Source organism: Athene noctua, chromosome 1 (genome assembly GCF_965140245.1).
Source record: "Athene noctua chromosome 1, bAthNoc1.hap1.1, whole genome shotgun sequence".
NCBI classification, from domain to species: Eukaryota; Metazoa; Chordata; class Aves; order Strigiformes; family Strigidae; genus Athene; species Athene noctua.
The window spans coordinates 258,266,247-258,284,327 of record NC_134037.1 but is presented as its reverse complement, the minus strand read 5'-3'; the positions used below and the strand labels follow the sequence as shown (position 1 = coordinate 258,284,327).

At 40.4% G+C, this 18,081-nt stretch overlaps 1 protein-coding gene across 1 annotated transcript in view; it reads right to left on the bottom strand.

The window, feature by feature from the left end:
- The window catches only part of CCDC83 (coiled-coil domain containing 83), a 21,527-nt gene extending 5,745 nt beyond the window's left edge, over positions 1-15,782 (bottom strand). Inside the window, exons 1-9 of the mRNA XM_074901600.1 lie at positions 15,708-15,782; positions 13,588-13,712; positions 12,258-12,375; positions 9,294-9,378; positions 7,163-7,331; positions 6,363-6,530; positions 3,484-3,575; positions 2,268-2,336; positions 1,453-1,496 (exon numbers count right to left, since the gene is read on the bottom strand). Of these exons, the coding sequence (XP_074757701.1) occupies positions 1,453-1,496; positions 2,268-2,336; positions 3,484-3,575; positions 6,363-6,530; positions 7,163-7,331; positions 9,294-9,378; positions 12,258-12,343 (713 nt within the window). The 5' untranslated portion in view covers positions 12,344-12,375; positions 13,588-13,712; positions 15,708-15,782. The remainder of the gene's footprint in view (positions 1-1,452; positions 1,497-2,267; positions 2,337-3,483; positions 3,576-6,362; positions 6,531-7,162; positions 7,332-9,293; positions 9,379-12,257; positions 12,376-13,587; positions 13,713-15,707) is intronic.
- Between the last annotated feature and the right edge of the window lie 2,299 nt (positions 15,783-18,081).

Genomic DNA, 18,081 nt, shown 5'->3' with positions numbered 1-18,081 from the left:
CTCTGGATTTTTCTTTTTTGCTTTTACATCAGAGTTTGAGAGAGAAAAAACTTCTCTGTAGACTAAAATTCAGACTCTTGCTCAGCAAGTGTTGCTTTTCTAATTCCTGCCTATACACAAAGCCTTTTTACCCAGAATTAGTGAAGCTTTCAGTCCAAGTTAGCCATGACATTGGCTAAACCTCAGGTTCTACTTCCTTTTGGACTGGTAATCAATGTTGCCATGAAGTTATATTAACCAAAGGATACCCATTATTCAGTTCCCACAGTTCCGCTCACTCTTCCTGAAGCAAAAACACATTCTTGCCCCCTTCACTGGGAAGTGGAACATACTATGGGATGGATACCTTCCCAGAAATCTTAGCCATATGCACACGTTTAAAAGCAGTACCTAGTGATCTGAATGGATCTGTTCTCACCAAAGCCCAATTAACCCAGCTATAATTGTCCAAATTTGCAGTTAAAAACTAGTTCCCATTTCTCCCACAGATTAAAAACAGTTAAAATGACAGGCCATTAACCAGTAATGGGATGTGGCTTGGCAGGATGAGGTGATGCAGCTTTGCACCATCTTGGTGTGACACAGTAACCAGGGAAAAATGTGACTGAAGTCTCCAAATCTGTTCAGATTCAGAGGTAACTAGTTCAGGGCTGTTTTGGTAAGTAATTTTTCAGTTCAGTGGCCAAAGTGAAAAAATGATAAATTTTGAACCAGGACAAAACTGAAAGTTTTGGTTTATCTCCCCAAAAGAAAATACCGGAAGTCTGTCAGCTACATATAAACATTAGCCTGAAAGAAAATATTTCATCTGTGTAAGAAAAACAGAGAAAATGAATGGGTGAATTCAGAGCACTACAGAAGTTAGTGATAATAGTTTTGTTTTCCACAATAATTCAAAGTGCTAATTCATGACATAGGAAACTAGTAACGTAGGAAACTAATTCATAACATAGGAAACTTCCAGCTGAGAGGAAAGAAACCCAAATCCCTCAGCTCCAAGGTGAGGGCCTGTGGGGACACGAGTACTCCAAAGAGGATCTCCCACTGTTGACGCTGCCTCATGCATGCAAAATTCCTAAGTGTTGAGTGAGACAGGGAGAAAGGAAGGGAATTCATGCTCATTTGGTGATAGGATGTATAGATTTGAGATCCTGTCTGTTTGTACAGATTAAAACATCAATTCTGCCCTATTGACCCCTACGTCATTGCCTCAGAAGCTGTGGTTTGGACACCCTCCCTGGAAAATTAAAGATGTAAGCTCAGAGCTCATTAAGGGGAAGAAGGAAAGCCATACCCCTGCATGCTGGCAAGTATCTTAAATTAGTAAGTAAAATGGAGAAACCTCTGTAAAGTTTGTTGATGTGGCACTGAAAAATAGTAAGTTCATTTATTAATTTCCAAAAAAGTTTTGCTCAGTTTAAACTGTGAGGTTGTAAAGGTGGGGAAGAGTACTTCCTCTCTCCAATCTCTTGCTTAGTTTGATCACCACAAAGAACCTGCATTGATTAGAACAAACACAATCAAACTTTCACCACGGGAAAATCAGTTCCCTAAATTTGGCTCACAAAAAAGTGTTTTCTTGACAAGAAAAGTTACAACTATCTAATATATAGCTCTAAATAGCCATTACAGTACAGTATAAAAGCAATCAAGTAATCAATTACAACTATATACGATTTTGATCTTCCTCTCTTCAGTGTACTAATCTCCAGGGTTTCTTTATCACGTCCCATTTAAAGCTGTCCCAAACCTGTTCTCCAAAAATGTTTCCAACATCCATATCTATTTTCTTTCAATACAGCAATACTAGAACTGTAATGCAAATCCAAACTACACTCTTCAGACACTTGCATGGTTGTGCCATTACACTATACAGTATTCTAATCTCCACAGATGTCAATACTTAATTGTATATTTTTGTATATACAATTGTAATTATTGTATATAATGTACATAATGCATTATACACAAATAATGTACTTAATAACGTATATGTTATTTTATATATTGTATATCATTGTATAGAAGCTTCACATAACTGCTTGGGCAGGAAAAGGGCTCCTTCATTTGAGAAAGTAGATACCTTTTATCTTTATTCACCACATACACTGTTTGCTACTCAGGATTACAGATTAATTATAGGAAAATTGCTGTCCTTTTCCTATGAAAGTCTTCAGAGGCCCATCACTGGAAACAGTTATGAGTGTAGGTCATGGTATTTCAAACCTGAACTGCTATGATAAACAGAATGCAAGTGATCTGCTTACCTCTTCTTTTAGCCATTCATTCTCTTCAATTTCTCTGCAACTGTGTTTGTCTAAGTATCTTACAGCATTCTGAGAAAACACAATTTAAGATCATCTCATCTGAAAGTAGGACTTTGACAGTGCTGCATACTATAAAGAACAACCTTCTGCTGTTCAGCAGGAAATAATTAAGAAAAATCCACACAACAGACTGTAGCATCCCCCGAGGGATTACAAGGGGATTTAGCCTACAAGACCAGCTGTTTCTTCTCCATCATCCTGACTTGTACAGTTTGTGTCAAGCAATTTACCAGTATTTTATAATTTCCTATATTAAAATAGGCTAACAAGTTCTGCTATGTTCCCACTACTGCTCTAATTTTTCTGTTTTCAGGAAATCAAACCGTTAGCTGTTAAAAAAAGCAAGTAAAATCACAAACGAGGCAGTACTGATCTATGACAAGCGACTGACTTGAACATGTAGAGGTCTAAGCTAATGAGCCAAGGCTACAATTTAATTATTGATGTCAGTAAGTGGAAAGGAACAACTGGGAGGGAAGATGCCCTTGTAGATCACCATAAACACAGTCCTTTGGATTATGTGCTCACATGACTGAAAATTCCAGCACTGAAGTCAAGGAATTTAAATACCTAATGGGCCCAACCAGTGATCTGTACTGAAGTATTCTTTGCATTTTGGGAGTCTAAGAAGTCATCACAATAAGTACTTCATAAATCATGTTTGTAAAGCAGAGCTGGCAGAGATGACAAAAAAAACCTCTCTGTATCAATAAGCCTAAGTTTTACTGTGAACTATTTTGGCATTTTAAAAATGTTGTACAAGTAAAAACCAATTTTTTTTTCTTCTAACTGTTGTTTATTTCCATGCAGACAATCTCTTAGTGTGTCACTGGTTTCTGAAGTCTATGCAAACATCAAAATTAAGGTCACAGCAAGTGACATGTTCTTGAACAAGTCATACCAGTGCATGATGCCCCAGTTTCCTATACTTAGTTTGTAAAATGCCCTCACATCTACTCACTGTTAGTCTGATTTAAAACCAAAAAAAAGTGCATGTGTGTATGCCATGTTTAGTAAGAAAGTTGACAGTTTATTTTACTTTCAATTTATTAGAAAAGTTCCAAGTCTTAATTTGAGTTAAAATAATTATTAATACAGTGTACATTAATTCTAACTATGATGCAGTTAGCACTTTTAAAAAAGGCAAAAGGAATACCTCACAGGCCTGTTCCTTAATTAGCTTCATGTGCCCCCCAAGCAGTTTGTCATTTTCTTCTTTCACTGCTTTCAAAGCATTTCTATGATATTCTTCAAAACAAAAAAAGAAAATCAGAAATAATTATTTGACGTCAATTCCTCCTGACAACAAATAGATTATTGGCATGTTGTTCCTAAACTAGAGTTTATCAGCCAGCATCACATGCATAGATGCTTCTGTGCACATGTGTAGAAGATTCAAATATCCTTCTCCACAGAAATCGTCCTCCTAAACTCAAAGGACAAACCTACAAAACTAGAAATCTGAAGTGACTTACACGTTTCTGTTGGCAACTACAACAGCTGAGCAACTCAATTCTAATGGAGCAATGAGCTGAGCAATTCTCTGCTGAAATATTGACATCTTAATATTCAACTTTATCAATAGCAGAGCTCCTGGAGTCATGTATGAGATTTGCTTAGAAAAATTATTTTCTTAATATAGAAGCATATTGGATCATCTTACACACAGGGCATTTTTTTCAGACAGTTATACAGAACCTAGTAAGTTTTCTGACTTACCTAAGCCTTCCAGAGGGTTTTAACCTGACAACAGGACAAAATGGAGAATGTGGTAACTGCCTCAGTGATTCGCTTTCATCATTACTTGTGGCCATTATTTAAAAAGCGTGTCTTACATCAAACTGAATTTGTTTGGCTTCAAGTTCTAGTAATTTGCTATTTAATTATTTCATCCCTCCCTTCAGTTGTTTTTGTGCTATTCTAAATAGCCCACTGCTGCTTGGTATTTTCTCCTTTTGAAGGAATGAATGAGATTGTAGGAATTTTCTTTGAAGGAAGGCACTTCATACTTTTTCCAGATGCTTGAAATTCAGCCTAGCTCTGCACTTGTGCTGCAGGCAGTCTATTGCTGGTCTGGCTGTAAATGAGTATGTGGTCATGGACCCACTGTAGAGTCAAAGGCAGTCAAATATGAAAAGGTGCATTAGTTGTACATCAGTTCTTAATTTAACACTGTGGAAGCTGGCCTGACTCAATCAATCCACCATCTAGACCCTGGCAGGATGAAATGAAAGTACTTACATACTATAATTAATTCATCTTTTCATTCTTTCAGACAGCTAAACAGCCAGACAGCTTAACTCCCATTGTACTGGGAGAATGAAGAAAAGGAGAACTCTTCAGACATATATACTGTTTCTAAGGAGACTATTTTCCCTAACTCTCTCACTGTAACCTTTTTCCCCACACCTCATGTAAGTGTACGGCTCTCTTTTGCTTCCTCTCCCCTCCAGCAATTTTGTTTAAAATGTCATCTCCAGACCACATGAACTGCATTAGTGTCAAGCCCTTCAGTGGTACCTACAGAAACCTCTTCACCTATGCTTATTCCCTAAGCCTCTTCCACATTCAAGGAGTGAACAAGCCCAATTTGTTGCCACATCACTCTGGAAGATTGATAGATTGATTTTTTCTTAAAAAAAAAATATAAATTTTTGTGGGCTAGAAGACTGTACTTCCCAGCCACTTTACAAGTTTGATTTTAGGAAGCTGAGTACTGCAGTACTGGCAGCATCATTTTGCAGTATGTTAATTAGGCAACTGCTATATGTACCTCTGTAGCAGCCCTTCTATAAATACACTTCCGTTCTAGCACAGATTTTCAGCTCTGTACCCTGTGACATGCAGGAGGTCAGACTGAGTGTTCCTACTGGCACATTCTGGCATTCTACATAAAAGCCCATTCTCTTTTTCATTTCATATTTCAGCAGCTGTATAGCAAAGTTTTAAATTGATTAAGAACACAGAAAGCACATAATGAAAAATATCAACCTCTTCTGAATACAGAGATGGATACCTGACAAGCTATCCAGCAATGTAGAAAACACAGTGCAGATCTTAATTCTGGTAAAATATGTTTCAAGAGACAAAAAGATAGCTAGCTGGCTCTTATCCACAGTAGTTGACGCCTGGTAATGGCTGGCACAGAATATACAGACCCTCAGAGCCGTGTCACTGCCTGTTACTACCAGCTGCTTGGCTGTGGTCATGCATACTGAGAGGGACATAAAGGAAGAAAACCAGGACATCCTTCTCCCATTAGAAGCGTGGGTTATGTAACAACAAAATATTTAAATTATTTTAAAATAATGCATTAGTAAAGAAATCTTTGTAAAGCACTCAGCAGCAGGACACATAAACTCTCAAATGAATTCCACTGTTGTGTCAGTATTGAAACAGTTCCCAGTGTTTGTGTATGTCTGTACTGGCAATTTTGCAGGGCCTCATACACGAGACTATGCAACTAGGAGGCAAAGTTCAGACCGCTGGCTAAACAGCTCCCTCTAGTTCTGCATTTAAACCAGTACGTTCGATCGAAAGGACTGTTCCAAGAATGAGATCATACTACTTTCCTGTCAAAGGAGTTTTCAACACGTGAAGTGCTTGCAGCATGGTAAGAAGCAACAGCAGAGTCAACATTTTCAGGTATGACTGCTAAGGGAGCCCTGTGTGTAGGTGACCTAAATCTATGTAGACTTATTTTTAGAAAACTGCTGTCCTTCACAGTAACATTTTTTAAAAATGGGTTGCCTGAATTTTACAAGAAAATCGGCAGAAGACAAGCTTATCAGTTTCTTTAAGTGTTCATAATTTCTATAACTTTATCAATTTGTTTAATAAAGGGACTTTCACAGGGATAGATAGAGAGTTCTTCCATTTTACAGGATTATGCAGCCCACCTTACGTGTTCTATCTTGGAAAAGCTGATAGAAATGACTAGAACTTGACCTCAAATTAAATCTATAATTTAATTAATTCCTGCAAGTCGTACACAAAGAGCCTGTAAGATTTACATTACATTAGCTGTAAACTGACCTGCAGTACTGTGAAGGTCATATTCTACTTCCTTAATGTCTTTTTCCAGATTCATAATCCTGTTGGCCTGTGCTTTACTTCCTACATTTTTGTACTCCAACCAATAATCCCTCTCACTCTGCTTTTCTGAAAGTCTTCGGCCAGCTTCTTCAATTTGGGAGTGCAGATCTATTAAAATAAGAACATCAGAAGACGAGTACATTACCAATTTCTCAGACTGATAGTTCATAATTCTTACATCAAATTCTTTAATAAAGGTACATTCATTGGCATTGGAGAAAGAAGGGTGATTCTTCTACACCACAATACATTACAACGTGATGGCCTCACATAGTGTCAAGGGCCACCATCACTGCTGAAAACAAACAGCTTGATCTTATTCTGCCAAGGGAAGAGAACAGTTCTCACTGAAATGTTGTAGCCAAAGACACACATGTTTCCCACAGAGAATCTCAGGGATGGCAGCCAGAACTTTCAACAATCATAAGTGCTCATTTTTACTTCCATCAATAATTTTTTTTAAATCTTCCAGCAGAGCCAGTACATAGCACTTGCATGAGTTTCAACTCTATGGAAAAAATGAAGGGTCTGTACTTGCACAATAATATAACACCACCTGGAAGGAACAGATTTACTTATAAGCCCTCCGCAATCTTTTACCACGTTGAAAGAGCTTAAATTTGGGGAGGAAAAGCTTTATGCAACGAGGAAGTTGAATTTCCATTTAAAATGAAAAAAAAAAAAGTACTCAATCCCAGCTGCGTAAACTGCAACCCACACTTCCACAACTCACAACATACCTTTCAGAAGCTGTTCTTGGTCCTTAACATACTGCCATTTTGCTTTCAGTGACTCTTCCACATCATCCCTAGTCACGACCTCCTTTTCATCTTGTTCTTTCTCCTCTTCTTTCATTTGCCTGAGTATGCGCCTGATGTGTGCCTGCTGTTCTTCCTTCAGACGGTCATTCTATGAAAGAACAACAGAAGAAAAGGCAAGTATTAAAACATTTTCAAATTAGTTTTCAAAGTGACAAACTTAAGTGATGAAGTAAAGTAAAATCTGACCTAGTGCCTGGATGCACTGCAGAAACACTCAGCTAAACACCTGTTCTTCATATTCAAAAAGGATGAAGCAGAAGGGAGAGTTTGCAAGTCTCAAAAGTTTCTTGGTAACTTCAAGACCATTACAAGGAAATGAGAGACAAATAACTGCTGTACTTGGTGCAGTATATCAATGGTCCTCCATTGCCCGAAAAGTAAACTCCTTATGGGTCAATTTAAGAACAATATATGTTTGTAGGAGTTGTTTACTTCATGTCAATATTCTTCATGAGAATGTACCACCTTCATGTAGAAATGCTGTCAGATGATCAGGTCATTTGCATGTAACCACAGTCTTGTCAGAGTTGGAATTAGTTCTACCTACTGATTCCACAAGTGTGACTGTAACCCTTTCCATGACCCACCTCAAGTGTCACTCAAATTATTTGAAGTTGCTGATCGTGTATGTTTGCTCCCAAAGGATACCATAAAGAAGCAAATAACCATATCAGCCAAACTGTAACAGTAACTGTGCAGTAGTCTCGAGCATTCCTCCCTTCTAGGATTAACTCTAAACCACTCAGAAACATGAAGCAGGAAACAAAAGATGGAGCTCAAAGAACCATCAAAACACAGGTAAATTAAACAAATAGCACTTCAAGTATGCCCTAAAGTACCTTGCACAGTCTAAAATATGAAGGAGTCCTTGTGAAACCATGAACTAGCAGCAAATTAGGGGAATAACCGTAAGAGATTTCAGATGTCTGCAGAGAGAAGATCCACATGCCACTTCCACTGATAGTTAAGGCCACAAATGAAACACCACCCAGGCTTCAGGACTGAAAGGAACACCAAGGAAAGATGAACAGATGGATATTTATAAAAGCAGGGCAAGTATCGGGCATGGGAAGGTTTCAAAGTTTCCCTTCTACAGGAAGTAGAGACTACAACATTGGTTAATCACATGATCCAGTTTAAGGATTTTTGAGCTATTTGAATTCATTAGGTGACTGCATATATATATCAACTTTCAAAGTTCACTGCTTTCAGTCATCAGATGCCATATTATGGTTCTTCATATACAGTTCACACATACGGTTCTTTAAAGTGTCGCTCGGGTGCAACTGGTAGTTACATAACCTTGTTCTAAAAATGACCCAACACAACTCTTAATTCTCCAGAAAATGAGTCTTCATCAAGCAGTGCTAAGAATTGCACCTAGACAATTGTGTGATGTTCTTTGATCAGTTTTCATTTTAACTAAGTTTGCAAGAATCAGTAAACTTTCATAGAAACCTGTGCAATTCTGTTACCTCAGAAGTGAATCAGAGAAGGTCAGCAAATCTCAGTGCTTGGTTAGATCTGCTAATACTACTGACAAAAATGAAGTTAATACTGTTTGTTCTTTATGCGCTAAAATATTAAGGAATATTTGAAGGATTGTTTAAAAATGCACATCTGAATGTACTGCAGTAAAGTTACCTACTGAAAGGGGGCTTGCTGTCCTATGTTTGCTGCAGAGTAAGATTAAATACTTGGGCAGTTACTGAGCATTGCACATTACTCATGTGCATTGGAAAACACCTTCACTGAACTCACTTTAACTTATGGCTGTGTCCTATTCTCCAGTGTTCTACTCCTCCAGGTCCTTTTTTTTTGCATGGTTATATTTAAAACATTTATGCTTTATGTCACATTTAATTCAGATAACACTTTAACTTTCAGCACCTGAAGTGACTCACTAACTCTAGTTTCATTGACTGTAAGAAATTCACTGCAGTGACTAGTTTTCGTGAATGTAGTATTAGGATTAAAAGAATAAAATGGAATCTGTGAGTTAAAACACCACGTATCAAATGTGTTGGGAGAAGGACGCATGGTCTCTTACTCTTTCATGATATTCTTTGTTCTTTTTTTCCACTTGTTTCAGATCAAACAAAGCACGATCAATTGCTGCTTCTTTTGTCTCAATTCTGTGGAGAAAGAGTAAAGAGAGATATTCTTACAGAAACAGAAGAGGGAGGAATGGTATTTAAGATAGATTAGATGTAAATACTACTGAAATGTTTATTTTTGTATCGTATTGCTTGATTCATCTGGGTGGATACCACTGTTTGCTTTCTACACATAAAGAAATTATTTCCCATATACATCGGGACCTTTATGTCAGTTTGGATCTCATATTCCTACTGAGAAACAGATTCCCTGATTATACTGTTCCCTTCTAACCACTAGAGAGGATTAAACTGGTTTATTCTTTCTGGATGTGGTTTAGCTGACCTATTCCACATGTCTCTTTTAGGACAAGATTATTTGTGCTCCAGAAATATTTATTACTCACCACTGACTATAGAGGAAGCCTAGGCAACTCACTCAGGCATAGGTCTGATGAATCCCAAACTGGAGAATTAAATGGGATTCAATTCTTCTGAAAATGCGGTTTCTTGAGCTTCATAAACTGCATTTGTACACCAAGAACTTATTAGCCTTTAAGAAGCACAAGGGACATAGGGACTGCAGCCCAAGTAGTTGTTGTCAAAGAACTAGTTCACTGCTTTCACAATTTACATAGACTACTTGTCATCCTCTTTGCAACAGCTGTAAAATAAGGGGTTTTTTTTCTGGTGTTCTCTCTTCTAGAATGAGAAAAGCTGGATTGCAAATGGTGTCTATTTGCAAAATTCTCTGTAATCTTTCCCTCTGTTCCTGGAACTCATTCATCATACAGCACAACAGTATTACAGTTACCACAATACCTTTTATTGTTTCAACAGCTATTGTTGCTTAAGGTTTTGGGGGGTTGTTTTTTGTTTGTTTATGGGGTTTTTTTTGCCCCTCCTTATTGTATTAAGTTGTTTTAAAAGAAGATCATTTTTTTCCTGTGTAAATTTGCATCACTCAATCATGCAAATTGCAGCTTACTAGATTTGCATCCTCTGGTGTCAGTGTGCTCCGAGATACTCTTCAGGTTTTCCATTAAGTACAAGGATATTAGTTAGAGAGACTAGAACACAGATACTGGGGGATGGTGGTGATGGCTACAGCAAAAATACATCACTTATTAGACAGAGGGGACAGCTTGGCCACACAGTGTGACCTCCTAAATTACCTGCCATTTTAAATCATTTCTGTATTTTGAACACTGCTGCTGATCTTAGTTTCTGCTACTTTTAAGATTGTCCATGAAGCGACAGTCTATATCTGTCACTTTGTTAGCATCAAAAACATATGAGTAGAATTTGCTGTTTTGTCTGCTACATTTGTAACTTTCCTCTTCAGATTATTTTTCTGTGGTATTTGCCAGATTTAAAGCTACAAAACACCTAGATTGATCATTCCTTTGATCCTATTTTGGATACTGTTTTTCTCAACTCTGTAGACTAGGTTTCATCTAAATGATTTAATCATCTAGAAACAACACTCCTCTCCAGTACCGTGACAGTTTTGTCAGTCATCTGTAGGATGTTACTAGGGCAAGTAATTCAAGGTATTGTTGTTCTTAAATAATCCTGAAACAGAAAGTATACTGAAAATGCAAATTAACAAACTCGATATGAACAGCCACCATTCTTCAATGTACAGAAGAAACAGCAGGAGTGGAAGTTAAATAAATACTACACACTTGACTGATAAATCCTGAAGTGGAATGTGCAGATATTCACTTGTATGGTTATGCTGCTTTGTTCAGTCAAGTGGTACAGAGAAGTTACAGATTACACAGAGGTATAGAGAGGGAAAGAGAGCAAGAGGGAAAGAGAGAGGGAGAAAGATAAAGACAGAAAGAAAAATACTTTTCTTCCCTTTTCCCCCTACTGTTGCTGTAGAAATGAAATATCCTGTGTCAGTACAGCACCCATTTCAGTGGAAGACTCTTCAGACAAACGAGTCATTTGCTTGGATATTTGAATATGCATAACAACAATTTTATCAGAAGGTGGTGCGGGCTTTTTCTCAGCCTAGTAACACAGTTTGCTTATTTTTAGCAAAATAGATGTGTTGGCTTGCTGACTATGGAAACCTGTACTCTGTTCTTCGTAAAATGAAATAGAAGATCTAACATAAAGCCTGTAAACTCCTACAGATGTCACTAGAACTATATGTGATTGCTCTTCAGTTTTCTTACTCCACTTTTCATTTCTGCACCAAGGCACTACTCCTTGCTCCCTAAATGCTGATAATTGTTGAATATTGGATGCCGTTGAAGTTTCTCTCTTTCAGTATCTGCCTTTTTTATCACAGAGCTTCATTTTTCTCCTTTTAAATCATCTACTGAAGCAACTGGAGAGCAAATAATTTGGACTATTTTATAACTACTTCAGATATTCCCCTCTTTGCTCTTATTTTTCTCTGGTTGATTTTAAAAGACCTTTAAGTTTTCCCTCCATTATTTTCAAAACAAAACACTTCCTTTTGTGCTCTGCTCTCAGCTGCACCAAGGGAGCAAACTGTAGGACTTGAGGTTCTAGCTAGTGACTACATACTTCTGTGAACACCAAGGAATTCTAAAAAAAAACCCAAACCCAGTCAAATGTGGCCTTGCAACTTCAGAGTATGCTCATCAAAAGCTTGCTACTAACAGACAAAAATGTGGGTTTTGTTTGTTTTTAATAAAACTTTTTCCCAAGTTATAACCTAATGGCATAAAAATATTTCTGACCCACTTGAATACTCTCTTACAGCTATAGTTTAAAAAGTGTGCATTTCCAAAATAGCACTGAAAACCCAAAACAAGAACACAAATGAATACAACTGCCACAGTCAATCAGCTCAGGCTCTGAATTGGACAAGTTGTCATCGGCTTTATACCTTCACATATTCTATACGAGTGAAAAGTTAAATATATTAAACCTACTGAAATTCTAGTAAGGCTTCTGGGAAAGCTGGTTCAGGTTCTGTAAGTTGCTCTTCTGGTTTCTTCTCTTTCTTCTTCTCTTCCATGCTTTTTGTGGTACTTGTGCTAGAAGTTAGATCTGAAGGGAGGGAAGGACAAACAGAAAAGAAGAAAAGAGAAACAAATGATTTACAAAATGTCATATGTTCACCAACCTTTGCTCCTTGTAACAAGTTCCTAACAGTTCTGAAATAAACAAAACAAGAGGCTTTTTTGACAATAAACCTGCCCAGGGTAGCACTCAGCCCCATGTTTTGGGGACATCCTGAAGTGTTCTCCTGAGTAAAGATATGTTTGTGAACAGTGGCCTCTGTCACTAGTTAACTTACTGCCTCCCTTGTTGTGGGCTGTTTTACATTCCTGCAAATCAAACAAGCAGTTGTTCCTTTTCCAGTCCTTTGCTTCTGTTTCTTTATCAGGCTTGTTTTATCGAGTCCACTTGTTAATATGCATCCCTTTCCCTCTCCTTCTTCTCTCCTAGCACCATGAACATTTGCCTGTCACTGCAATTCTGATACCAGCTTTCATTGTCAGAGCTGGAACAAAACCACTCTCTGAAGGGATATGCATGTCAGCAGTATTCCCTGGGTGTGTTGTCACAACTACCAACCTCAGAATTCAACTGACTGTGAATAGTTCTGTAATGGAACTGGTAGCATATATTATATAAAAAAAGTCACAAGAAAAGGGCACTTAGGAAGATTCATCACTTTTAGTGGTCACATAATCAAATGCCAGATTAGTTCATATAACATAGGATGGTTTATTACTGAATGAGTAGAAACATTGTATATAACCTGTTTTCATATTAAACCGCTTTTCTGAATTTAAGTTCTGAATTCTAACAATTATCACTCTAATAACTAAAACTGATAACAACTTGGTTTCTGACTAAATACAGCAGGCTGGATATTTTTCCTGTTAAAATGAGCACGGGGACATGAAAAAAAAAAAAAAAAAAATCAAAAAGTCAGTGAAAAGCCACATAGCAAGCCTGCCAAAATGATGCAAAATCAAGGGAATGAAATTAAACCAACTATTGACAGATGCACTCTAATCCATATTCCAGCTCAGGCCTTCTCACTGCATTCACCACACCCTGAAGCAAGGCCATGTGCGCTTTCTGTATACAAAATAACTTTCTGCCCCAGATGAGTTAGTTGATGCCTGATGATGAAACACGCAGGGTGCCGAGGGCAGGCAGTGTGCTGTGTACCGCAGAAAGGCATGTAAAAGGAATGCTCACTGTGTGACAGCTCTGTGAGGTAAGTGAAAGAAAAGGTAAGCATACCTTGGAGTCTTATGTCCCCATGCAAGTCCTTAGACCTTGTAATATCTTTTTCATAACGTTTTATCCAGAGGAATTTTACTCTCAGAGCACTGGAAACCTGCTTGTGAAGATTGTCTGTCCTGCTGCTGAAGAAAAGTTCATTCATAAGGACAATGGCCTAGAGCTGTCAATCACCATATTTGCACCACTTGATTATTTATTGAGCAGATAAAGCTAATTCCATTCACAGAAACCTGGAAATTCTGACTCCCAGATCAAAGTTTTAATGGTTGCTACACATCAGTAAAATATTTCTACTGTGGAACTTCAATACAGCCAGCCATGCCTGTGTCACAGTATCTGCATGACTGCAGTAAACCTTACTGTCATTTACCATCCAAGAAAAAATCCCTTTGCACCTGAGCATCCACTTGAGTCTGAAGCCAGATATTCCTTAATATTCACACAAACCTTTGCAGATAGCAGCTCATATAATATTTTTCATGAAACTTTAAAAAAACTAAACACATGACTGTTATAAGATTGAGATTTAAAAAAAAAAAAAAAAAAAAAAGACCAAGTGAATTAAGAAAACAATCTGAGACAGGAAGTTAGGTACTGAGGTTCCCTTGACCCCTTCGAAATTTCCAGCCCAAATGCACAAGTGCAGGTTACATTTTTTAAGTATAAAAAAGAATGTGTCATCCTTCTTCAGTGCAGAATTAACCTTCCACCTTCAATTGAGCTTTTACTGATTTTCCTCAGAAATTAAGATCACTGTAGCAATTCCTAAAAGTTTTTTGTTTATCTTGTTTTCTTAAAATTTCTGTCCCTTCCATTAAATGGATAATCAAATCCACTGCTTAAAACTGGATACAAACTGGAACCTTCTGAGCAGCAGTACTTTGAAAATGTTTGGGTTTTTTTTTTGGAACTGCAACCCCAGGTCAGCTCCGATAATATATATATGAAATTCTTTGGGCACAGACAGCAACAAGAAAGCCTCCAAGCTGTGCAACAAGGTAAAAAACCATAGTATAATAACAGATTTACTGGATTTTGCAAACCATAGAAAATACACACATCAGAAACAAGGGAACATATTAAGGGGGACTGAGAATTGACTGCAGATTTTAAACCAGCAGGAAAACACTTGGAGAAGGCAAGATCTATTTCTTCTCCCAAACAAATAAATTATAAGGCATAACTCTTGACAGACCCCCATTATCGCCACCAGCACTTTCTCAACCACTAACTGTAGTGACATTACATCCTTAGAAGAAACAAGGAGATCCCAGACACTGCGACCCAACTACTGTGCCTTCCAGACACTCATTTGCAGGGACTGGCTGTATGGTGGCTCAGCACTCCGGTGAGCAGCTTCTCACTGCATTCACCACACCCTGAAGCAAGGCCACGTGTGCTTCCTGTATACAAAATAACTTTCTGCCCCAGATGAGTTAGTTGATGCCTGATGATGAAACAAGTAGGGTGCCGGGGGCAGGCAGTGTGCTGTGTACCGCAGAAAGGCATGTAAAAGGAATGCATGTAAAAGGACTGCCATCAGTGCCATGCACACCACCACTTGCACTCACACACTATGACCCCTGTACCTCAAGCTGGGGCATTATCAGTAGCCTCGGTTCCCTCAGTCCCATCAAATAGTTACCTCAGTGGTCTGCAGCCACACCGTAACCCCTTCCCAATCTCCAAAGCGGGTTAACAATTCCCTCTGCCCTGAACCCCTCCCAGCGTGTCCCTTGCACATATTCTCCTAGGTCCATCACCAGACAGCTCAGTAGACGAAGCTGGGCCACCCCTCACGGAGCCTCCCTGTCCGCAGCCACCAGTCCCCACTGGTACTGTCTCTCAGTGCTTAAGGCCCCCCCATACTGTCCCGTCCCCCCCAAACACTTCTCTCTACAGCCAAGTTTTGAAGTATCTCCCCTCACTCCGCCACCACCCACATCCCCCTCACAGCCCTGGACACCTGCACCCCCAAGGCCTCAGCGCTCACCACCGCCACCCAGTCACCACCCAGGGCCTGGCTGGGCCCTCACGCTCTTTCTACTGCCCGGCCCTTGCCCGCAGGCCCCGCCGCTCCCGGCCCCCCAGTGCCGCCGCGCTCAGGCCGGGCCTACCCTGCGCCCCTCCCCGCCGCGGCGCCTCCGGCCGCCGGTCGCCAGGGCCACGGGAGGCCCCGCCCCGCCCTTCTCGGCGCGTTCCGGGGCCGGCGGCGCCCTCTGGCGGCGGCGCGCGGGAACTGCCGCCGGCGAAAAGCCCGCGGAAAGCGCCCGCCGGGCCTCAGCGGGACGGCGCCCCGCAGCCCGCGCAGCCCGCGCCGCCGCGGAGGGCAGGGCGAAGCATTCCCCAGCCTCTCCTCTGGAAGAGTTCGGCGCAGTGACACGGTGTTTGCTTTGTGATGCCGGTACTGGCAGCCCACCTTAGGAAACGGCCTGCAAGGAGGACTCAGGGGTGCTGAGGGATGAAAAGCTGGACATGAGGCAGCAGCGTGCGCCCACAGCCCAGGAACCAACCGTACCCTGGGCTGCAACAAGAGAAGTGTGCCCGGCAGGTCGAGGGAGGGGATTCTCCCCCTCTACTCCACTTTTATGAGCCCCCCCCTGCAGTGCTGTGTCCAGCTCTGGGGCCCACAACAGAAGAAGGACATGGACCTGCTCGAGCAGGTCCAAAGGAGGCCACGCAGATGCTCAGGGGGCAGGAGCTCCGGGGAGACCTTAGAGCGGCCTCCCAGTACTTAAAGGGGGCTACAGGAAAGGGTAAGGGACTCTTGATCAGGGGGTGGAGGGATAGGATGAGGGGTAACAGTTTTAAACTGAAAGAGGGGAGATTCAAACTGGGTATAAGTAAGAAATGTTTTACTGTGAGAGTGATAAAACACTGGAACAGATTGCCCAGATTGGTGGTAGATGCCCCATCCCTGGAAGGGCCAGGCTGGACAGGGCTCTGAACGACCTGGTCTAGTGGAAGGTGTCCCTGCCCATGGCAAGGGGGGGTTGGACTAGATGGCCTTTAAAGGTCCCTTCCAACCCAAACCATTCTATGAAATGAGAAAAGCAAACATTAACAACAGCACAGGGGCAACTTAACTCCTGGGAGGGATTTCTGTGTGGCAAAGGTCATGGGATGGCCTGAGTTGCACCCAAATGGATATCTATGGTGGCAGGCTTAAAATCGAGAAGTAAAATTGCAGCTGTCCTCAAGAAAAAGAGCATTTCCAAGCCTCACAGTGGTAGCGCAGTTCCACACCAAATGTGAGCTGGGTCAGGCATGGCTGCAGAGCTGCTTCCTCAGGAAAAAGCTCCCTAAACCATCCAAGGCCCTGAGATGGAGCAAGTTCCTCCACCTGAGTAACAGGCAGCCATCCACTGCCCCTTACATCCCCCTTTGCCCCTTACACCAGTGTTGTGCAGAAAGCCATGTCCCAGCAGTGGCGACAGGGCATAAGGAGATGGAAAGGAGGCCTGGAGGCTGATCCCAGTCTAATTCTGTTTCTCTCTTGCTGGCCAGCAGACCTGCATTGGTTTTGGATGGGCTCTGTACATCATCCTTATTAGGGCTTCAGCACCTGAGCCATGTAACCCTGGGAGCCACACTCCACCACAGAAATAAACTGTAAAGCACTAAAATGCCTTTGTCCTTATTTTGGGGTGAAATTCATATTTAGCTACTTTGTTCAGAGTTTATGGCGTCCTGTGGGAGCTTATGTTATTCTATGACAAGTTCTGTTTGACGCAGCACAACAGTCTCTATAATTAAGGCACATTCATTAAAGCAAGGACAAAACACTTAGTCCTATAGGCAGAGATCATAATTTGCAATGTATCTATTGTGAAGACGCAGGAAGACGCTGCTTATGTTCATTCAGTGGCCCCACATAACTGCTCAGATGAGAAAGCAAAAAAAACCCCTCACTCAAATCATAAAAAACTATAGTGACTTTTAATTTCCTTCTCCTATATTATGGATTGAGTGATGCTATTAGGACACAGTAGCCAGCTGACACATAAGCCAGGCATTGAATAGAAGGCAGGGAAAAAATAAGAACAGTCTTAAGTCAGCTGGCAAAGACAAACACGGCCTTGACCTTTGTACTTGTAACAGTAGATCTTTAACTTGGACATACTTAAATCCCACTGTGCCAAAAAATAACAGTATTTAAACTTGACTGCAGGCAACCTTTGCCTTTTTCCCCATTGCATGGTCAGACAATACTTATATCTTTTAGAAAATCTTGTCTTACATCCAGAAAGAGAAAATATTATGATAAGCTTGAGTCCCTAATTTGCAGGTTAACAGTGTTGTCAGGATCAGGCAGTGCTTTCAGCTCTTCTTTGACCCTCTGTTAACAAGCTTGAACACAGATGCTGGGAACATCTGCTCTATATTCTTCCTGGAGCCTGAGATTAGGCTGACTGCTCTGTAGTTCCCTGGATCCTTCTTCTTGCCCTTGAAAATGGGTGTGACATTTGCCTTTTAATGGTCGTCTGGAAC